This window comes from Uloborus diversus, chromosome 1 (genome assembly GCF_026930045.1).
Source record: "Uloborus diversus isolate 005 chromosome 1, Udiv.v.3.1, whole genome shotgun sequence".
In the NCBI taxonomy this organism is placed as follows: domain Eukaryota; kingdom Metazoa; phylum Arthropoda; class Arachnida; order Araneae; family Uloboridae; genus Uloborus; species Uloborus diversus.
In genome coordinates this window covers 73,767,755-73,792,231 of record NC_072731.1, presented here as the reverse complement: position 1 = coordinate 73,792,231, position 24,477 = coordinate 73,767,755, and the positions used below count along the sequence as shown (strand labels likewise).

The following is a 24,477-nucleotide window of genomic DNA, read 5'->3' as shown; positions in this document are numbered from 1 at the left end:
ACATCAAGAGCACCCCAAACTTCAGCTTTTAGGAGAGGGAAATTTTGAGTTTTTCGAATGAAACTTCAACTATTATGAAATGATGAACAAACATCATTTTTTGAAAAAGAAAAGTAACATTCTTCCAAATTTGCCAAATCATATAAAATTTGCCGATTAAGGAAATTTTTCGGGAGGTCAAAGTTACATCCTGCAACCTTCCATACCATGAAATACATACCCTTGATTGTAGATGTCATATCTCTGAAGCGGCAAAGTTTGCTACAGATGATCTACAAACTGGGCAATGGGCATGAGTTTTTTGGCTTTGATGTAGTTGTTAATCCAAAAATACAAGGCTTGTTTTTAAAGTAAGGTTCGTTTAGAAATAAAAAAAGAACAAGTATAGATAGAACAAAGACATTTATTGCACAAAAATCTACCACCCTTACGCTATATTTTGACATAGCTCCAGTGATTTTCCAAGCATTTGTCATAGCGTGGTACAGGTTTTTGTATACCTATTAGTACAAATTTGCCGCCTGTGTAGACACCCATGAGAACTCTTACAGGGCTTTGGCTGGGACGTTTTTGAACATCCTCTGGTCTGCCCCCACCTAGCTCGCAGCAACTTTCATTTGTTTTCGCATCTAAAGTCTTTTCTAGGTGATCTGTGGCACAACAGCAATAATGAGCTTGGAGAACATGTTACCCCATGGTTGACTACACAGGCGGCAATTTTCTATGAATAGGTATACAAAAACCTGTACCGCGCTATGACAAATGCTTGGAAAATCACGAGAGCAGTGCCGAAATGCAGCATAAGGGTGGTAGATTTTTTTGCAATAAATGTCTTTGCTTTATCTGTTCTCGCTCTTTTTTTTATTTCAAAACAGACCTTACTTTAAAAACGTCCCTCGTAAATGGAAGTTTTTATCTTGATTATGTTTTTTATAAATGTAAAGTCACTACAATCCATTATTTCTCTATCCATTTTGTTAACTAGTTTAGAGCAAAATAATGCTGGCAGTGTTGTAGAAGACAAGTATTTTCAAAACTTTCTTGTTGAGTTGGTCAGAAACTGTTATGAGTTGTAGCGTTATTGGGGAGGCCTCACAAATTATTCTACATTGTCATCGCAAAACCATTACTGTTAAAAGCAATGCTGTGCGAGGGCTTCCTGTATTTGTACATTCAACTGAATTTTAAGACTTATTTTGTTTTTGTAAATAGCAAAATAGGCGTAATAGAAACTTTAAGTGAGTGATGTACTTAAGTATCAAAATATAATTGTTTAATTTTTCATATTATTTAATTGTAATAGTATGAAATTAATGTAATTTTCTTTTATTTTTTTGTTTAATTTACACTCCACTATTTTTTTTTTTTTTTTTTTGCAGGAAATCACGAAAGAATTCTCTTGTGAGAGGACTTACCTTTGGTTTTGCACAAAGCATACCATCTTTTGCATATTCAACGTCTATGTATTATGGAAGCATACTTGTTGCAGCTGGTGAATTGTCTTATCCTGACCTTTTTAAGTATGTGTTAAAGATACTGGTTGAAAGTTTCAAAACCTGTTATATTATAAGGAGTTTTGTTGATTAATGAAGTTTTATAGTTAACCAAAAAGTTCCTCCCTGTTAAAAAGAAATTTCTAAATAAATCAAGAGTAGATCCAGAAATTTTTCAAAGAGGGGTGGTTGATTTTAAGTTACCTAAGTATTTAATTTAAACATGCTTTGCATGGGGGGGGGGGGGGGGGGGGGGTAAGCTGGCGCATAATTTTTAGCTACCAAGGGAATCTTTCCATACTCCTTTTCCTTAACATCACCAAAAATCGTCTGATATTGTATCTTTGAAACTTCAATTCTGAAAATTTCCTGAGAATTAAGATTTGAAGTTGAAGCCCATTTCTTTCCTTAACGTCGTCAAAGATGGCCTACATTTGTGTTTTATGACTTCAATTCAGAATATTTTCCTGTGCAGGGTTCCTTAAGCAAGGGGCGATCGCCCCCATCGCCCCTTCCTTGTATCCATCCTTAAAATAAATAAATTGATAAAAATATTTTTTAAAAAAAGAAAAAAAAAAAAAAAACTATGTTCTTAAAATGCTAGAAGTTTGTTTGAAAATTTAGTACTGAAGTAAGTATGAAATTATTCTCTGTAGAACTGTCCTCTATAAAGGATTAACTGGTGAATTAATGTAGGAAGTTGTACCTGAATTTACAATGTTGTTATTCAAGATATATTTGTGTACTGTTAAATATGTTTTAACTATTCTGATAGAACACAAATTTTAGTTTTGCATGCTTTTTCATATTTTGTTTTAAAGGGGTTTAACTTTAATCATTTTAGCCATTATTGAAAAACACCTTCTTATGTGTTTAGACAGTGGAACCCTGATTTTACCCCTTTTGCTGTTATTTTGTGTTATGAAAATATTTTCATCAACATTGTTCAATACAACTTTAATGTAACATTTTTGCAACTCCTTTTACAGAGTGATAGAAGCTGTAATTCTTGGCACTGCAATGGTTGGGCAAGCTGTAGCGTTTGCACCAGATTATCAAAAAGCAAAAGTAGCAGCAGCCCGTATTTTTAAACTTTTAGATATCAAGCCAAAGATTAATGTGTTCTCTTCAGAAGGTCGCTTTCTGGTAAGTCATTTGGCTTTAAATTTGTTCTTTATTTAATGGCTATATTTGCAACCTTTCAAAAAAAGAAAAAAAAAAAGTTTATGCATTTTTAAATTGTCAATTGATTTATCAATCGAAGACATTTACCAGAATTCATTGAATTTATTGACAACAGAAATGTATCAGAAAGCACTTTGTTACTGTTCAAACAAATGAACAAGAATTAAAAGTTTAGTGCCAACGCGGTTGATGACATTTTTCAGGAGACGACAATGCAGTGCAACGTATCCAAAGGAGAAAGATGACTAAGGTCATTGAAAATAACAACTCATTTAACCTTCCTGTAAGTGATGTCCAGGAGGATGGAGTGAAAAAAATTAATTTTCGAAATTTTAAATGTCTGGGGCATTGCCTTTTAGCATCAGTAGATCACCGTTAAGATTTTTAGTATCTATAGATAATATCTTTAGGTTCGGATATGTCCTCAAAAAAGTCCAAAGGCGCAAAAAATCACCCTTTTTTTTTACAAAATTGAAAATATATTATTTTTAAAATGCTTGAGGGTGTTAATGTTAACTCTAAACAACATTAATATCTGCTAGAAGTTTTAGTTTCTTTGTTTTTTCCAAAAACTTTAAAATAAACCAGAAATTGATTTTTTTTTTTAATTTTAAGTCTTACAAAAAAAAAAAAAAAAAATGGTTAAGTGCACATAATGTAAAAATTTTAAAGACAGAATCTAAGTTGTTTCTACAAGCTATGTATTTAATTTCTTATTTAAATAACATATTACATTACATTCAAGATTTTTTATTGTGTACCAATATTGCAATATTATAAGGTGGAAAAATAGTATTTCAGGAAAGAAAGAATATAACATTGCATTATTTCACTTTTCAAGAAATTGGTTACTTTATTATTTATGAACATGAGTGTTTAAAGTAACTCCTAACCTATTAATAAGCACTCAACTTGAACAATAATGTTTTAGGCATGAAATAATGATTTAGAGTTGAACCAAGGCATTTCAGATCTGAACTTTGGTTTTCTCGAGATGAAATTCTCACTTCTTTTTATCCACAAAACAGCTTCTGAAGAATCTGTTACTGATATGACTCGACATTCTTGACTGTGGCATGGCTGTTTCTTTGAATATAGTAATTGCAAACTGGCTCCTTTAAATAAATTTTACCTTGAAACAATTGCTTCAAGAAAGACTTAATGGTAGAAGTGTTTTTTTTTCTTTTTTTGTTAGTGGAGACTCATATGTTTTATTTACCAGTTTATAAGTTCAGTATAATCTAGATGTTTAAAGTTTAACTTTAGGGTCTCTGAACTAAGGGTTATAACTGACTGCTCAGTTGGCTGGTGCCTAATCGACAAATTCTGAAGTATGCTAAAATTTGAATGCTCAGACCAGGAATATTTGCATGAAATTTGCCAAGTTGTTTCATCTGCAGGTTATTTAAGCAATATTGCCATTAAATACCTGATACTGTAGTACATTCTAGGTGGATAAACGACTGCTGCCCAACTTTTGAGATTATATGTGTCGACAGAGAATCAGAGTAAAATTATGGTAGAGCATGTTTTTGGAGCCACAATTTTACATCAATGGATTGATTTTGGTACTGTCTTATCAAAAAAGAAATGCATATATCTAATAAGTTAAACCGAAAACTTGTTAATTAAAAACTATTTATTATTTGTTACTAATACCAAAAATCCCAGTATTTTCCCTCAGCAAATAACAGTATTACGAAGTACCAAAATCATTTGAAATGCCTGTGTTTGGTATGCTGGTACTGGGATCACTAGTTGCAACTGAACTACATTGACTTCGCTTGAATTTTCTGTAATTCTTTGATTTTAAAAAAGTTTTTTTTTTTCATTGATTAATTGAAGAAAAATAAGTCTAGAAATGGAAGGTTTTCATTACTTTAGTTTTCTCAAATCTGAAACCAAGATTAATAAGCCTCATATTTTCTAGTATAATTAGAACATGCTTCATTTGTGCTAAAGAGAAAAATATTGAGGGTCTTCGGTATCTGTATTTATTTAGTTGTGCAACATTTTACTTCCATTGTAACCTTGAACACTATTTTCAAGAAAAAGATATGCCCCTATTTCACTAATATAATGTTTTAAATGCTTACAATGCTAAAATTTTTCTTATTTATTTATTTATTATTACTTGTTTTAGGATGATGTGAAAGGTTATCTTCGTTTTAAAAATGTTCGTTTCAATTATCCAAGTCGCCCAAGAGTTAAAATATTAAGAGGTTTGAACTTGGAGATTGATCCGGGACAAACTGTTGCCCTGGTTGGAAGCAGTGGCTGTGGGAAGAGCACATGCATTCAGCTAATAGAGAGATTCTATGATGCTCAGCATGGAGATGTGGTAAGATAATAATCTGATGTACTTTTATCATAGCTTTTTTAAATACATACAGTTTCTTCAAATAGACATAGAACTGTATAGTGGCAGACAAAAAAATTGTTTTTTTTGCAAAAATTCACATTTTAAAGAATTTCTCAAAAAATAAGAAAGCAATCATTCTGCAACTTTTGTCACATAAAAGGTCACAATTCATCCTAAATAGCAAGGAATAAGCTGTATAGTTCAGAAGTTAGTTTACTTACTTATGCACAATAGTTTTATGGATTTTTGAGAATGTGTAGCTTATATTCATGAAGATGTAAGCATTTCTTTCACAAATAATAATTTTGTTCGTATGTTTTTGGCTCGTAATTAAGATAAAGATTTTTTTCGTACTAATATTACTAAACTTTCAGAAAACTTGATGGCATACAAGAGAATTATTAGGTACACCAAAATTTTAAATACAAATATTGAAATTTTGATGAAATATGAACATTTAAAGCAATTAACTTCTTTCTATGGATGCATGAAAGATAGCAATTTATTTCAAAAATTCATTACCAAATAGATTTGGCAACTTATAGCAACAGTTGCAGTTGAATATCATATAAGCGATAAATCATAAGGAATTGTTCACAAATAATCTGTTTTGATCTTAAATCACACTAAATGATTGCAGGCAAGGGACGCCTGATTCACAATATGAAGAATGAAGAAGGTTTGCTCATTGAGTAGATAAATTATTTCACACTAAGTAGATGAAGAAGTATTTGCATATTAATTTTAGTTAATGTTTAATTTGATTATGAACATTTGTGCATTTTATCAGGATAGGATTTAAAAAAAAAAAAAAGGTTTTAACGAGCCTGGATTTTGCAAGCCTCGAAACTCAGATATAAAATAAACACACCATTAATGGACAGCGCTTAATACAGGGGTGCTCACCTAGGGGTGTCTTGGCGCAGACTGCACCATTGAATTTTTTTTTTTTTTTTTTTGGGGGGGGGGGGGGGCTCCTTTGATGGGTATTTTTTCTTTTTTTTGGGGGGGACTCTTTTTTTGAGGGAGGTGCGCCTTTTGCTCTACGGGAGCGGGGGAGGAGGCACACCTGCTTAATAGTGTTTTAGTAGTAGTCACTTCAAGGTTTATATTTGAACAAATAAGATTCCAGGTCTCCCAATGGATTCAAACATGAATGAGATAATACCCCCTTCGTTTGATGCTTTTTCAAATACATTGGGAGACCTGGAATACTATTTTTTCAAATCTAAACCTTGAAGTGGCCACTACTGAAGCACTGGCCATTGCTGGTGTGTTTACCTTATGTATTCTAAAGCTTCTTTGTGCTTTGTTTGTTGCTCATTATAAATTGATCAATTCTTATCAATTTTTGCTTTTAGGGCAAATTTTTAGTCATAAGACTGTAAATTTGTTTTTAGTGTTTGTTAATTCCTTTTCTAAAAATATAATGTATGTTGTGCACATTTGCCTGGTTTATAAATGTTTATGCTTGACTTGAATTTTGAAACACTAATTTCTCTTATTATTTTATAGATGTTAGATGATGCTAATGTGAAAAACATGAATGTATCTAATTTAAGATCTCACATTGGTCTTGTTTCACAAGAGCCAGTATTATTCAGTTACAGCCTTGCTGAGAATATTGCATATGGCGACAATTCAAGGAACGTCAGCATGGATGAAATTATTTCAGCTGCTCGGCAAGCTAATATTCATAACTTCATTGCATCCTTACCACAGGTATGGTGTAATATGTATGACCTTAGCGTGTCTTAGTGTTTTACTTATAGTTGACAGTAGCTAAGATTATTTTAGCCATTTTTGTTAATGTTCCTAAACATAAAAATCATAGTTTGTAGTGCATGTACAAGTTTAAATGTTCATTACGTATTTAAAACATTCATTAGTTTCTTCTATATGTAGTATATAGCGAAAAGTATTGGTTTTGTGCAAATTTTCGAATTTCAAATTTTGATGGTCTCGAATGAGGTGTGCTGAGTTCATTTCGACTATTTTTTTTAAAATGTCTGTTTGCGTGTGACAGTTTTTTTTTGGTGACTCTACAGCAAAAAGTACCACATAAAATCGAACGAAATTTGGTACACTTATGTGTCCCTATGTGAACTTGTGCCAATTAGTTTTTGGTGTGAATTCCTCCAAAGGGGTGAAGCAATGCATGCCTGCTATTCCCCAGGAAGTAATTGCTTGAATCAAATAAGACTTGGTCCAAATGTTGTCCCAAACAGGTACAGATTCTGATTCAATTTTGGTGGCAATAGCTCAAACAGGGGCTGAGCTATCAAACATTTTTTGTTGTCATGTGTGACTGCTACATTTCAAGAAATAATGAATGAAATCAAGCAAAAATTTATCAAGTAGCCCTTAGAGGGTACAAGAGCTGATTCTATTTTGGAGTCAATAGCTGAAAATGGGGTGGTGCAATTCGAATGTTCTTTCCTTTTTATTGCACGTGCTATATCTCAAGAAGTTATGCTCAATTCTGGTTTTTTCTTGTCATCAAGTTAAGGAATTTCCAGTTCTCAGATTGTTGCATGCTGGAAAATTCTTTGATTCCCATTTTGTATGATTTTACATGCATTAGTTTCAGCTTAAAATATTTTACATTTTCTAGCTTGAACTTTATATGCTTGTTTCCAAGCATGGATAGAAGGGATTGGCTATGGGAGCAATTGGGTCCTCCTTGAGTTGAGAAAGTGACTCTCTCCCTTGAGCATTTTTTGACAGTGCGGTTCACAGAACACAATTTTAGCCTAATTGTAAGGATGTTAGTGAAAAAGGAGTAATTTAATTCATTTTCGGATTTTTTTCTGAATTAAAGTCTTTTAGATCATTTTTTATTACGTTAAAGAGAAGGGACACCCTCCTCCTAGACATTTTTTTGGAATTGAGTCCGAAGAAACGCACTTGAATACTATCTTTGGTGATGTTAGGGGAAGGGATGGGGTTCAGAAAAATCTCTCAATAGTTCTTCAAAATTTGGGTTCCAAAAGAGCAGTTTTAAGTAATCTGTAATGATGTTAGGAAGAGGGGAGGTTCAGGGGGGTTTATATCTAAATACCCACTTATACACATAGCAAATATATATTGTACCTTTGTGAATGAGTTTGAAACTCAGGATATTTAATAAGTTATAATTTAAAAAAGTCAATCTCTCCCATCTTGAACAATTTCTCTATCCACCCTTGTTTTTTTATTTTTTTAGATACTTCTTTCTTTATGTTTCCAGCATTCTTTTTACTTTGTATTCCATTGACCATGATATTCGGTTTATTTACTTTAGAAATGGTGTCTAATATTTCTCTTCTGTTTTGGATGTTTCCGTCTCTTGTGTTACTAATATTTCTGTTATGACTTGTTTTGCTCACCTTTTGCTGTCACTCTTTTACCGCACAGAAATTCTTCTCATCTTGAGAAACAAAAATTTGTAGCCTTTAGGACACAATGATATAACTTCCCAGATTTAATGATTTATTCTGTACCCATTTTTTTTTTTTCGAATTAGAATATTTAAAAAAATTTGGCCACAAATCAAGAATATTTTATTTATAGAATTGGTTTTATTGGTACCAAATTAAAGAAAAGAAAAAAAAATGTGTTATCACAAATTATGAATATGTGCAACTTAATAACAAAATATTTCATCATATGTTTCATTATATGGTATTTTTTACCCAATTCATTATTAGAATTTTGTATAGTTCAAAAAGTCTTTGCCAGAGTTTTTGTTTATTAGACCCATTATATGCTTCAAATGTACATTTTTAAGCTGACCCAGCATCTAAATCATCTCTCCAGTTTTGTTAGAACAAGTAGTTCTGTGTAGATCAAGAAATTTTTCTTTGAATCCATGTTATAGAAGAATTAAGGCTCACATATTAAATGACTTTGGAAAATGAGAACATTGAAAAGATTAATGTCTAATACTTTTCTAGCAGCTTGAAACTTATTTTCTTTTATTCTGTGTACAGTTGTGGGGTAGCACTGCCTATAAGTATATAAGTATTTCTTATAGGCATAAGTATTCTTATTCTAATCTAAGAAATTGGATTCTATGCTTTATGTTTCTGCATTGAAATGTGCCTACTGCTTGTAGCATTCATAGACTTTATGCAATTCAAATATCATTCAAAAAGAAGATCATCAGCTCTAATGTTTAGGATGATGAATGAGTTATTGTATTCTATTCATAAATGTTTTACTAATGGGGTATTCCACAGTAACAGACATTTTTGCCCAAAACACTTTACTTTACCAAAGACGCCAAATATTATATTCCTTATGAACTTGAAGAAAAACATGGATTCTACTTCTGTAGTAGGCAATTAAATTTTGAATCTTTTCATAAACAATAGTTAAATAATTCCTTTTGTTCAGTAATGGACGCATTTCATAAGATACTTCCATTTTGGAGCCCAAGAATATTTAAATAATGCTTCCAGAAATCCTCAAAATTAAATAATATTAGTTATATGGAAGTAGAGTCGATGATCTTCCTATAGATCATGCAATGAAGCATAGTCTAACATATTCAACGTTTTTGTCGGGTGTTTTATTCAACAAATGATAAATTCATTAAAGTGATGAATGATCTAAAATGAAATTGCCTTTGTAGTGAAAACTATTTTTTACTTCCACTTTAAAGTGTAACATTGTCTTTTATTGAGTGTGAGCTACTTTATTAAACAATTTAAACTTTTTAACCATTGCATTTAAAATAATTTTAATGATAAATATGTAGGGTTATGAGACTCCTGTTGGTGACAAAGGTGCACAACTAAGTGGTGGTCAAAAGCAACGTATTGCAATTGCCCGAGCTTTACTCAGAAACCCAAAGATTCTCCTACTAGATGAGGCAACTTCAGCACTGGATGCTGAAAGTGAAAAGGTATTGTTTCATTATTAGAAAATTGTACATTTTTAGTAAAAACTTCTTTTTTTTTTTTTTTTGGAAAATGTACATAAATTTATGGAAGAAAAGCAACTTACAATAGTTTTGAACCATTGTGTGATTTTATAACTGTGTAAAAAAATTGTTTTATTGTGAATTTGAGTTACTTTAAATTTTGTAATAGACATAATGAGATGAAAATTATCTGCTATAAATTTTAATGTTTTCCCAGATTTGATAAGATTTTTTTAAATGGTATGTAAATTTTAATCACACTTAATTGAAACTAAATTAATTCTAGAGGTTGACACTCTTCCATATTACATCACATGCCTTGGTATTAATAACCTATCATACATTTTCTATGCTATAGATATATATTCATTTTATTTTATTTTTAAAGCAATTTGAGTGCAATCACCCCCTTTGTCAGTACTCTCTTTAGGCAGACAAGGCAGGTTTTGAAATTTATGTTGAAAAAACACATATTAATAACATTTGAAACATGTCTTTTGCAGTTCATTACATTTCTCCAATTACTAAATGAGCTCGAATTTACTCTTTGTAATATGCTTATGGCCAAAAGGTTTTCAACAAATTCTGAAACCTGATTGCTTTTGGTGCCATCTCTCAAATATTTAAACAGCACTCTCTCAATTTTCTCCATTTCTCAGTTAGGCACTGACGAAGTGTGCAACTGCCCTCAAAACCAGTCTGCTTATTTTAACTTTTTTTTTTGACTATTGATGTTCCCCTTAGCTTAACATTTTTAGTGCAAAGTACTTGACTCTAATTTTATTTATTACTTAGGTTGTGCAAGAAGCTTTAGACAAAGCGAGCAGTGGAAGGACATGCTTGATTATTGCTCACAGGTTGACAACTATTCAAAATGCTGACATGATTGTTGTCATTCATCATGGAAGAGTAGTGGAAAAGGGCACTCATCAGGAACTTTTGAATAAAAGAGGACATTATTTCAATTTACAGAATGCTCAGGCAGGCGCTCGGTAGTTGCATGAGTTCCGTCCTGTATCATAGTGTAAAAACTTCATATGATCATTTCAAATGATCCTTCATTTATACATTTAAAATGTTTTTTTTATGTATACGTGCAAATTGATTGATTTGCATTTAAGACTACTAAAGCCAAAGTGTTCATTTCTTTGAAGGAAAATGACTTAATTTATTTTTGTTGGAGTGTATTCTATATTTTCATGTTGATCATGACTTTACAGCATACTGTTTTCAGTTATAGTTTTAAAACCAACCCTCTATTGCATTTTTCTTGCCTTGGAAGCTTAATTTTAACCATTGTACTATGAATGAATTTGCAATACTTAAACTTTTGAGTGTTCTGACTTCAGGGAGGAATTTTGACCTTGTGCATTTCTCTTTTTTTTTTAATAAAATGATAGTATAATTTTATGAGTACAAGCAGGCCTATCATTTCAAATTTTTTCAGGGAGGGAGGCAAAAGTTATATATTCAATATGAGGAGCCCTCAAAAAGCATCAAAAACCACACTCACATATGTAAGTACATTAATTTTGCGAAGTAGGGGGGGGGTGGGTGAATGCCGTTTGATGCAGGCGTTATCCAAAGGGGGAGGTTCTGGTATCATGATACCTTCACTAAAGCAACTAAATTTTGCTTGACGTGGCATTTTAGTGACATATTTCTCACTAGGCATTCCTATTTGAGCACAAAATTTTAACTTTGAAACCCCCCTTCTAATATGACTCCTCCAAAAAACAGAAGCTGGATCTGCCCTTGCCTGGTTAAGAGTGTAGAATATGGGTACATTGTTGCTTTGCAATTTCTGTACTTTCCATCTTGTGACAGAAAAATATCATTAACGCCGCTTCGTGTTTGGTCCTCACACATGTTTCAATTTTAGTAATGAAACTTTCAATGCTTTGGGGTATTTATTTGGGGTATACATTCTAATGAAGCATTTAATGATATTTTATTTAGTTTACTAATTACTTCATACTTTAATGGAATATTTAATGCTAATTGATAGCCTGTGTTATTTATTTGGCAGAGTATGTTCATTTGGCGAGTTGTAATGTTTTGAAGAAATTCTTTATGTTCAAATAAAACTTTTAATATTTTTTAATGGCTTGCTTTATATAAAAGCTCATTAAAACAGGAAAAAAAAAAAAGAAAAATGTATGGCATTCCAAACTAGGTAGTTTTTATGTAACTTTACCTACAATAGCAACAAATGCTAGGGTTGGCATTCAGTAGTAGAATGTTGCCAATTAGGAAATTAGTTTGTTTGCAATTGCGATAAATCCATTATATCACCAATGCATCTTTATTCTACACTCTAGCCATTTTATTTTGGTGAATTTTCCAAAGAATAAACATAATTTTACACTATTTTTATGATTTCTTTGGGTATTCCTGTATAACCATATGGCGATAGATAGTTATAACATAAAATAAAAACTTAATTTATTCATGTGTAATTAATGTACTATCGCTTTGCCATGATTTATGTAAGTGGACCAATCGCTACTATATTCACCTATCCCACTGGTAGAGTGAAAGGGGCATTTATAATGATAATCCAGTTGAAGATGAGAAGTGTCTCTTTCATTTTATGTGTGCCATAGATGGATATTCATGCATACACAAAATTAGTTATACGAAACCATGCAATAGAGGGTTTATTGCCAATGATCTATGTGTAAGATAATAATATTGCCCCATTTTGATTTTATTTAAAGGACTATTAGACATTAACTTAGTTTGGTAATTTTTATATGCAGTTTGATATGATTGTCATTCTGGCAAATATACAATCATATTAATTCTGTTGTGTGACTATAGTATGTTTCCAGCATATAAATTGTGAAAATATTTATCACTAAAAGCTTATAATTTCTTTTCAGTCAATTATGTAGCTAAAACGTACATATTGTGATAAAATTTTAAATCTCATACAATTAACCATAGTTTTCTTCAACCTAAAGAATATTCATGTGATTTGCCTTATGATTCATGTGCTGTGATAATTTTGCATTACGTTTTGCATTTGCATAAAAAATGCATTACAGCAAGGTAAAGACAACAACAAAACAATTCTTATAATTCTATTTTTTTGTTGTTTTTTCATTTGTGTAGTTTGTTGTTTTTTACATACTTTTTGTGTTTCATTTGTGTACTTTGAATGTTATTGCTGTTAAAAGAAAAAAATCTTTTGTTGGTGTAATTCAAATTATTACACCTGTAGCATAACTTCTTCGAATAGTACACAATATACTTTATCTTCATCAAGTTTAAACCCGAAAATGAATGTCAAAGTATAAATCAAACAAATTTTCAAAACATTTTTTTTGTTATCAATTAATATTAGCTAGTCTTGAATCAGTTATAAAATATACTAATAATTTCAAGAAAAAAACATTATGAAATTAATTTACTTTCAACTTTTAACAGTGTTTAATAAGCTCCTTTAAAGTTTTCTAAGTTTTTAAATTATAAACAAATGCAAAGTTTTAAGAGGAAATAAGTAGTGATTTATCTGTTGAAAAAATTCCTGATTTCATGAATTTGTTTTCTCATTTACAGAGTAATTGTTTTTACGTCATTAAATTATATTTGTGATATGTATGATAGAAACAAAACTAATAATAGTAATTAATTCCGTCCAAATGCTTTAGTACTACAAATTATTTTTTCTATTTATTGAAAATGGCTATAATACATTTTTAAAAATATTTTTTGTACTTTTGTATTTTCATAATGTTTAATTTTTTCTATATTTTGCTTTTTCTTATAATTCAATTTCAGCTTTAATATTTGTAGCATAAAAATTTCAAAGACTTGTATTCAGATACAGTTAGAAGTCATTAGGTGTAAGTGAAGCCTTAATTCCTGCACATTTATGTGCATTAAATTTTCTTACAGTGCTTAAATGTTAAATTTAAGTATGTATATTAATAGTGTACCGTTCAGTGCCATACATTATTATAGAATACATTGTGTTAAACTATAAATTTTCTAAATCATCACTTTTAATTGTTCACTGTTGCTAATATGAATTAGTGTATATTTATAACTATGTGGTTGTTGCATTTATTTGTGTTTTTATACTTTCATTAAGCGTTATGGAATGCAAGTAATGAATGAAATAGATTTTTGTAAATCTAGAAATTACAAATGGATTTTTTTTTTAAACAATAAAACCATATTTGGTCACTTCACCTATTTCATTCTCATCTTTTAAAGAAAAAGCCATGCAAATAATGTTTTAATATTTTATTCATGATATGTGATTTTTACTCAGTAAAGTTTCCTTTTTACTCACTTTATTATTGTTTTCCAACAGTGATGAAATTAATTTCGACTTTTCTTCATTATTCATTATTTAAAAAAAAAAAAAAAAAAATGTAACTAAATATGTAAATATATATGGATTTTTGATCCTCTAATTCCTTCCATCCTTCCTTAGATCCATTGAAAATACTTCTTAACTCTTTTATGTGGTGTAATCTAAATCCTATTACTGGTTCCTGAATTTGTAAAACCTGCACATTCTTGTGAACTTGTATGCCTTGCAAATGATAATTAACCTTTTAATCTCTAGCTCCTCTGCCCTAGACTTTTTTTTTTACCAAGAATCATTGCTGAATTGTCATGGTAATAACTATTAGATTATTTTAAAAGCCATAATGAACAGTGAATCAAATTTTAAAATAAAGAAGTAAAAAGCAATATTTTTTAGAGCTCTTATTGGTAAAAATGCTTTTGTATTTTTTATTCTGCCAAAATTGCAGTTTTTAGCTATTAAAAAAGGAAAAAAATGTCAACTTCTGCATGCATAAAAAAAAGATAGTTTTACTATAAATTAAAAAGTGTCTAACATTCTGTTTTAACTTTTAAGTATATTTATAAAATGTAATGGAAATTTCCCTAAATTTCAGCATCATTACATGTAATCCAAATGTTGTTGGCATATTTGTTTACATAAATTTTGATGTCTGCATATTTTAATTTTTGATTTCAGAATAATATGACGATTTAATGTAAGGATGTGCATGTATGTTTTTATGTAAATAATGTAATAATATTTATGTATATGATTTTTACTTTGTCCCATTGTTTTGAGACAAAGCTAATAAAATTTCACATTTTTATTTTTATTTTTTTATAATCTCCTGGCAACATGTTTGGATGGCTTGTACATAATTTAATATGTATATTTAATTTCACAAACGTTTTTGATATTTAGCGGAAGTTGCTTTCAGAAGAGATTCAAATATATTTTGTAAGAACATTTTTCAGCATACTCATTAGGGTGCTTCAAAAATACATGTAAAAAAAAGTTTATCCTAAATAACAGCACACACCTCAAAATTTTTACAATGTGGATAGTAGTATACTGGAAGAATTTTAGCTTCCTATTTCAACTGAAAGAGGGTGCTCAACCCCCTCCCCCAAACTTCATAAGTATGGCGAGGGGGGGGGGTTAAAAATACATTGAACTGAAAAAAAAAACAATGCTACATTTTATAATATACACTAGCACTATGCATATGCATTGCAATAAATAATTATTTACAGAAACACAGCTGGGGAAATAAAATGTTTCTAAACTTAGGCATTTTTTGTGCTACGGCTAATGCTAAAATTAGGGGTCATTGAGCACGGTCTTAAAATTTGAGTAAGAAGATAAAACTTTTACAGCATAATACTATTAGTAAGTCTAAAAAAAATAGGAGGTGTCCTGGACTCTAGCTGAAAAAATCTATCCTAATGCTCAACCATTTATACACATACACAAACAGACATATATATTGTAACAGATCCGGCGCGACTTCCAACTTTCTTGAAAGGACGACACAGTTCTTGATAAAAACACAGGAGCTTTATTTACACTATGTAATGAAGAAATCATTAACAACTGCTAAATTAATCATCAGCCATTAAACAAATATCACTCAACACCGTAAACTCAACGGTTACACACGTATTTACTTCCAAATACGAAAAACAACACAGCGAAATGCCTCGCAATAAACAGAGCTAATACACTCTCAGTTTGAATTCTCAATCGAAACTAAACTTTTTATCACGCGGGACGCTTTTATAAACATCGAAAGAAATCTCTCGAATATTCCAGAAAATGCTACACCGTTTTACACTTTCATTGATAAAATCAGTGAATGAAATTAAAAAAAAAAATAGGGGGGTCGTATACTTCGGCCGAATGTAAAGGGGCTGTATATTCATTACGGGAAACTATTTACAGGTTACGTTACTACAATAATTACTATTTACAGAATTCATAACATTGCCCCCTTCCTAAGACTGCACATCCCGGGCAGTACAATCCCCAGAAGGTGTGCCGAACTTCTATCACATGTTCACAAATACACACATTTAATAATAACCAATAATCAGGGCTCCCAACACATTTTAGCTTCAGAAAAGGGTAAAAGAGGACCATTTTCAATCAAAAAGGGGACTAAAGAGGACCAGTTAGGATCAAAAAGAGGACCTTGGGAGGACCACTCAGAGTTAAATCCATGGAAGCACCAAAAGGCAAATTAGTTGCCAGCTGCTAAATTCGTGAAGATAATTCATTAATTAACTATAATAATGAGAGATACAATTCTTTTATCACCTGTGAAACTGATCTCTTTATCCATTGATAAAGTGCATAACATTGGGGGGGGGGGGGGCACTTAGTTCAGCATTTAAAGCAGCCTCTTTAGAACTAAATAGGCATAATGATACATTTTGACTTGAACCAGGGATGCTGGTAGTCTCACTAAAGGATAGGTGATGCTGCTCAGCATCTTTAATTAGTTTTAAATTATTTTTATGTTTTTCTGTCTTTTAATGCTACTTAATATAGTGTTATCACACACCAAACAAAAAACTTTATTCTCTTGTTGTTTTCCCCAGTCTTTAATTTTGTTCCCATTGTCATCAGTTTCATCTAACTATTTGTTGAGAAATTTGCACTTCCTCATGACTTACACTGAAATCTAAACGAGCTGATGTGTGCATCACATGACTTCCTTTTACTCCAATTTAATGTCATTTCCCCATTATTCGCTATTTTAATGTGATTCAATATTTATTCTCTAAATATCACCAACAATGGCCAAATTGAAACCAAAAAAAAAAAAAACTCCGCCAAATTTGTCGCCAAGTTGGCGACAAAACTTGGCGACCAAAAGACTGGCGATATATCGCCAAGTGTCCGACAAATTATAACGCCACTTGAGTTTACATCGAAATTAACAATGATTTCCCCCCAAAAAGGTGCAAAAGACCCCCTTAGGAACATCCGAAAGCAACCAAAAGGGGAGGTGCACAACTAGACCCCACTACGAGTCTATGTACCAAATTTCAACTTTCTAGGACATACCATTTTTGAGTTATGCGAGATACATACGCACATACGCACATACATACAGACGTCACGAGAAAAGTCATTGTAATTACCTCGGTGATGGTCAAAATGGATATTTCGCGTGTCTATACATTCTTAGGCACTTTTCCGCATGTGGTCGAATCGAAAAAAAAACTCAACATTCATTTGGGGGTGAGCAAAATGGAAATTAAGGGCGATTTTTGAGTGAAAATTTTTTCGCGAATACAATACTTCCTTTTTTGTAAAAGGAAGTAAAAATATTGTTTTGATTTTCAACAAAGTTACAACTGAGTTTATAGTAAAATTATTTTATATTTTAAATTTAATCTCTTATCACAGGGTTCATACCCTTTAGGGAGAAAAAAATTTAAGCACTTTTCAAGAGTAAAAAAATATTTTTCAAGGTACTACCCTAAATTTGCACTATATACATGCAGATTTCATTTAATGCTAACATATAAATAAAAGAAAGTAATATAAAAAGTATAGGAAAACAAACTGCTTTTTCTACAAGAGACACTTTGATAAAAGATCTACTGTATTGAAAGTTTTCCTAAAAATGTCTGAAATACTTAATCACAAAGAGAAGCAGATCACATGAGGCTTAGTTTTGCAATTTTCATATTCAAAGTATATTTTCAAGAATCATAAAACTTAGATTTAAAAAAAAAACTCCATGATTGCAAGACCATCAGTGCTTTGAACTTTTATGTGGGGGGGGGGGACTAATTCCCCTCTTTAGCAGGCATCATGACAATGAAAAAAAATGTACAAAAATTCACCTTTATAAAATTTTATAATTCAACTTCGTTTTAAATACAAACACTAAGTTAAAATGTTATGCACTCAATTGTTTACATTTAATATCCCCCCCCCCCCTATAAAAAACAGTAATAACCGAAAATAAGCTAATAATAATTAAAATTAAGTTTGCAAGTTAAGGTTGAAAAACTAAAAATTTGAATTTGAAAAAATATATCAATTTTTTTAGTTATTTAAATAAAAATTAAAAGGAGTTAATCTAATGCAGCATGTCAAAACAACTTCAAATTGCCAAATATATAAAAATATTTACTAGATGCAAAACGATTGAAAGCTCAGATAAGCAAATTTTCACGAACCAAGTTCAATTTTGGCATATTTCCCATAAAATTAATTTGTTTATTTTCTACTAAATTAAACATAAGACATGCTAATCTCAGATAGCAAGTGGGAAAATAACAATCGATTGGGCAAAATATTTTAATATTTTCATGATGCAAAAAGATTGAAATTTCAAACACTAAAACTCATTTTTCGCGAAGTCCGAGTAAGTTCAATGTTGCCATGATTTCCAAAATAATTACTTTGTTAATTATTGAAATTAAACGAAAAATAAGTTAATCTAAAGTAGTATACGTCAAAATAACTTCCTATTGTCATAAACATCAAAATATTTACAAGATGCAAAAGGATTGAAATTTCCAACGCGAGAAGCAGTTTTCCGCGAAGTTCGAGTAAGTTCAATGTTGTCATGGTTTCCAAACTAATTCCTTCGTTAATTATTGAAATTAAATGAGAAATAAGCTAATGTAAGGTAGCACATGTCAAAATAACTTCCAATTGTAAAAAACATCAAAATATTTACAAGATGCAAAAGGATTGAAACCTCAAACACGAAAGCAATTTTTCGCGATACTGCATATCGAACCTACGTTGAGAAAATTGCACTGATGAAATATTTTCAAAAGAATTACAAGCAAAAGTATGCTTTAGATTGCTTGTAATGATTTTTAAAAGAATTCAAGCAATAAAGATACTTTTTATACTTTTTCAAGGCTTTCAAGCACTTGGAAAATAAACTTTTTTTTTCATGAACTTTTCAAGGCGTAAAATTTACGAGCATATGCACCTGTAAAAAAAAATGGCGCATGCGCCACGAGATTACTTCCGAATTTATTTGCAAGAGGGGTGGTTCATAGCAGCGTTACTATTACAGTCAACGCCTGACATAAGTCCCAAGGGACCGGCTAAAACGTTCCGAGTTATGGGAAGTTTCCACAACAGTCTCAAGAGCTTGGGGTCCAATGAAAACTTTGAGATAAAGGAATATTCGAGTTTCGAGATGGGAAAGTTCGTTCGTTATTGCAATCGTAAGGCTGAAATTCCGAGAAATATCGGTAGCACCCTGCTTCGCGATTCGACGTCATAACTCCTCGCAAAACCTCGTTTTTATGAATTTCCATGCTGCAGCGGTTGAAGAAGGAGTAATGACGTCAATCTAAAGCGAAATAATACGGGAAAGTCAGGTTAAGGCGCCGCGGACGCGTGTTTATGTGTACAGTATCATTTAACACAATGGAAAACTTTTAAAATCTGATATTTAAGTAAAAGCAATATAAAAGCGGACTAATCGGACCAAAATGTTAAAAAGCGGTCTAAAACGGACTTAACCCGAAAAAGCGGACTTTGGCGGGAAAAGCGGACCATTTGGGAGCCCTGAATAATGCATAGGAAACAGAATAATAACAAGAAATATTACTAAACATTAAAAGCAAAAAAAAAAAAAAAAAAATCTACAACTTTTATGTTATCAACCATGGTTGTTTACGTAAATACTCATGAGCTATGGCCATAGTATGGGGCTAACCGATCATAATGTACAACCCTAGGTTTTGCATTAGGTGATTTTTGGATCCTCACTACGACGTCATTCAGTCAGTTAAATTCTTTGTAGGGTCCATCCCAATGCGACTGCAATTTGGGTGAAAGAACTTTCCGTCGGATGGGATTTTATAACCAAACCTTGTCGCCTTCGTTGAATTCATGTTCAGTAGACCTTGTGTCGTATCAGGTCTTCATCTTCTCCGCCGCGATGTTGATTCGCTCTCGTGCGAAGTTATGAACGTCTTCCAACCGGGCCTGGAGATCCTGGATGTACTCCTCAGGCGATGAAGGCGCATCAGGAGGACGACCAAAGACGAGATCACTAGGTAGCCGAAGCACTCGTCCGAAGAGCATCTGAGATGGGGCAAATCCGGTAGTCTCGTGGACAGCACTGCGGTAGGTCAGCAGGAACAAAGGTAGCTTCTTGTCCCAATCCTGTTGATATCTGGATACCATAAGCGAGAGATTATTCAGGATTGTGCGGTTTAATCTCTCCACCATGCCGTCCGATTTTGGGTGTAGTGGTGTTGTCCTAGTTTTCTCAATTCCGAAAATTTGACATAGGCCTTTAAACACAGCAGAGATGAAATTCCTCCCTTTATCGGAATGAATCTGCAATGGTGTTCCATATCTCGAGATCCAATGTTGGACTAGAGTCTCTGCTACGGTGGTAGCTTCTTCATCTGGAATGGGATACGCTTCGGGCCATTCGGTGAAATAGTCGATGGAAACAAGAATGTATTTGTTCCCATCAGCAGTTCTTGGTAGAGGACCCAGGATGTCGATCCCAATTCGTTCGAAAGGAGCTCCAACGTTGTACAGATGTAGCTTCCCTCTGCTTCTTTTCTTCGGTCCTTTACGAGCAGCATAGGCGTCACAAGAATGGCACCACTTCTCCACCTCATCCTTCGCCTTGCTCCAGAAGAAGCGCTCCCGAACTTTATTGAGGGTTTTCAAGACGCCAAAATGTCCTCCAGTCGCACTACTGTGTATTTCTTTCAGAACATCTGAAATCCTTGATCGGGGAAGTAGTAACTGCCACCTAGATGTTTTGCCGTCATCAGATTCCCATTTTCGGTACAGTACGCCGTTCCGTAAATGGAGTGAGTTCCATAAAGTCCAGTATCTTTTTGTTGCAGGGCTGAAGATGGAAACGTCCTGCCAGCTAAGGCGCCGACTGTCACAAGTTTTTGCAGCACCATCCTAAGATTAGCCAGATGTTCTTCGAAGCTGCGCCCCACGATGATGATATCGTCTAAGTAGACCAGACAGGATTCGTAAGAGAGTCCTCTTAACACTGTCTCCATAAGACGCTCAGACGTAGCTGGTGAATTGCAGAGGCCGAAGGGCATCACTTTAAACTGCCATAAGCCTTGTCCAGTTGTAAACGCCGTCTTCTCTCGGTCATCAGGGTGTATCTCAACCTGCCAGTAGCCGCTCTTCAAATCCAGGGTCGAAAACCACTTGTGTCCGGAAAGAGAGTCCAAGGTGTCGTCTATCCGTGGAAGAGGGTAACTGTCTTTCTTGGTGATTTCATTCAGCCGTCGGTAATCGACACAAAATCTGGTGGAGCCATCTTTCTTTCGGACTAAGACGATGGGAGAGGCCCAAGGACTGGATGACGGTTCGATTACATCATTCTCCTTCATCTCTTTCAGGAGGGTCTCAACCTCTTCCTTCTTGGCGAACGGTAGTCGTCTTGGATGCTGTTTAATAGGGGAGTGTTCTCCAGTGTAAATCCTGTGCTGCGTTAAATTCGTATGGCCAACATCCTCCGATGTAGATGAAAACAGATGCTTGAAGTCGTCCACCAATTCTTCCGCAGCAGTTCTTTGATCTTTCGATAATCGCGCACTCCCAATTAACTTCGATGTCAAGGACTCAGAAGACACATTTTCGGGGGAATTTATTCTTCTATTGATGCAGTTTACTGGAGTACAAGTTGCTAACACTTCACCTTTCCGGATATTCCTTGGCCTTTCACTCACGTTGGCGACTCTCACAGGAATTACATCCTTAGAAAGGTCCACAAGCGTAGATGCTACCAGCACTTCTTTTAGGCTATTGCGTAGGTTAGGGTATTCAATGAGTCCAAATCGATAACTATTGCTTTCTTCAATGGAGCCAGGTATTAATGATTCTGACCTTGAGGGAATCGATAAATCTGTTTGGGCTATTATTTGATGAGCAGATTTTACATCATTTTCAACGTTGAAGATGGCTATGTCTTCTCTCATCGAGTGCAGTTCATTAGTCTTGAAGTCAAGGGTGAAGTCGTATTTCTTTAAAAAGTCCAATCCGAGAATGAAGGGGTCCGTAATATTAGCAACGAATGCCGTATGATGGTAGGTGGCATTCCCAAACACTATTTCCAAGTCCACTTTACCCTCAATCTCAATTTTGTCACCTGTCACAGACTGGAGACTTACGCGTGGCGATGCCCACAACAGTTTCAATCCAAATTCACGAGCCACATCTGTCCTAACGATTGTCACATTGGCTCCAGTGTCGACAATCAGTTTGCAAGGATTCCCATTTACATGTGCGTAAATGAAAAGTCCATCACTGCCACTACTAGTAGAGGAAATCTGCAGAGCTCTGGTGGAGGTGATTTCTTTTCTTCGCGTAGCTTGGCGAGCCGGACAAGTGCCCTTCACTACCGCATTTCCAGCACTTCTGCTCTTGTTTCTTTTTGGCTGTTATGCTGTTCAGATGTCTTGCCAAGTCACCGAGTTGTCTCTCAAGTTCAGCGAGATGGGACGACCTGGAATCAGACTCATCAGCTTCCTGAGTCCGGATGGGATGGCGATCCACACGGGTTGCTAGCTGGGCAGCCTCCAACTTCATCGCATACACAACAGCAGAATTCAGGTCTTTGACATCCGCCATCCGTAGAGCTTTCTGGATTTCCGCATCTCGAACCCCGTCGTTGTAGTAGTTGAGTGCCAGGTTGTCTCGAACATTCGCAGGGCAGTCGCAAAAAGCAAGATGAGACAGGTTGTCCGCCGCAAGCTCTTGCAGGGTTTCCCCGGTTTTCTGGAAACGGGACTTCAACTGGAGTCGGCTGAAATCTTTCTGGCACTTCCCACCAAAGCGAAGCTCCAACGCAGATGTGAGGGCGGCGAAATCCAGGCGCTGGCTGTCCGAAAGGGTCTGAAGAATGTCCGCTGCGTCACCTCTCAGGGATGCTGCAAGATGGCAGGCCTTGGTAGCAGAGTCCCATCCGTTCGCTTCCGCCACTATCATGAATTGAGTTTTGTAAACCTGCCACGAAGTTTTCCCATCAAATGTGGCAAGTTTAATGGACGGTCGAGCAACCGATGTGGGAGCGCCAAACTGTACAGAACTGCTTTCCGCGGTAGCCAATCTCCTTTCCATGTTTTTAATTTTCTCATCCAGATGATTTTCAACTGTTGCGATACGGTTTTCTACTGTTTCAAGTTTTTCATCAAAAGCATCAACTCGATGCTCTATCTCATTAAATTTATTTTCCATCAGTCTTTACCGAAGTAAGGTCGTTTTTAATTTCCTCTTGGTTAGAAGCTAAATCATTTTTCAGCACCATTAAATCACTTTTCCATTGTTCTTGATTAGCCGCCAATTCATTTTTCAATTGTTCTTGATTAGCCGCCATATTATTTTTTAATTGTTCCTGATTAGCCGCCATATCGTTTTTAATTGTTCTTGATTAGCCGCCATATCATTTTTTAATTGTTCTTGATTAGCCGCCAAACTTTCAGTCAAGTCACTTTTCACAGCATTAATTGCTTCCAGAAGTTGTTTTAATTGGTCATCCATTGCGCGAGTAATCACCATAAAAACAAAGTCTATAAATTCAAACAGTCTTTATGAAAAAATGTCCAAAGTCCCAGTTTCTTGGAGTCCACTTACTCCAAGAAAGTCCAGAAGAAGCCCCACGTTGGGCGCCAATTGCAACGGATCCGGCGAGACTTCTAACTTTCTTGAAAGGACGACACAGTTCTTGATACAAACACAGGAGCTTTATTTACACTATGTACAGAAGAAATCGTTAACAACTGCTAAATTAATCATCAGCAATTAAACAAATATCACTCAACACCGTAAACTCAACGCTTACACACGTATTTACTTCCAAATACGAAAAACAACACAGCGAAATGCCTCGCAATAAACAGAGCTAATACACTCTCAGTTCGAATTCTCAATCGAAACTAAACTTTTTATCACGCGGGACGCTTTTATAAACATCGAAAGAAATCTCTCAAATATTCCAGAAAATGCTACACCGTTCTACACTTTCATTGATAAAATCAGTGAATGAAATAAGAAAAAAAAAGAATAGGGGATCGTATACTTCGGCCGAATGTAAAGGGGCTGTATATTCATTACGGGAAACTATTTACAGGTTACGTTACTACAATAATTACTATTTACAGAATTCGTACCAATATACTTTTTTCCATCCATAGCTACCTTATAAGTTGGAGTCCTTATCACTTTTACTGCAGCAACTTCTTACCTT

At 33.7% G+C, this 24,477-nt stretch overlaps 1 protein-coding gene across 1 annotated transcript in view; it reads left to right on the top strand.

The window, feature by feature from the left end:
• The window catches only part of LOC129230417 (ATP-dependent translocase ABCB1-like), a 176,025-nt gene extending 160,960 nt beyond the window's left edge, over nt 1-15,065 (top strand). The window contains exons 24-29 of the mRNA XM_054864818.1: nt 1,380-1,520; nt 2,483-2,639; nt 4,822-5,019; nt 6,556-6,762; nt 9,782-9,928; nt 10,742-15,065. Coding sequence (XP_054720793.1) covers nt 1,380-1,520; nt 2,483-2,639; nt 4,822-5,019; nt 6,556-6,762; nt 9,782-9,928; nt 10,742-10,942 — 1,051 coding nt within the window. The 3' untranslated portion in view covers nt 10,943-15,065. The remainder of the gene's footprint in view (nt 1-1,379; nt 1,521-2,482; nt 2,640-4,821; nt 5,020-6,555; nt 6,763-9,781; nt 9,929-10,741) is intronic.
• Nucleotides 15,066-24,477: the final 9,412 nt, after the last annotated feature.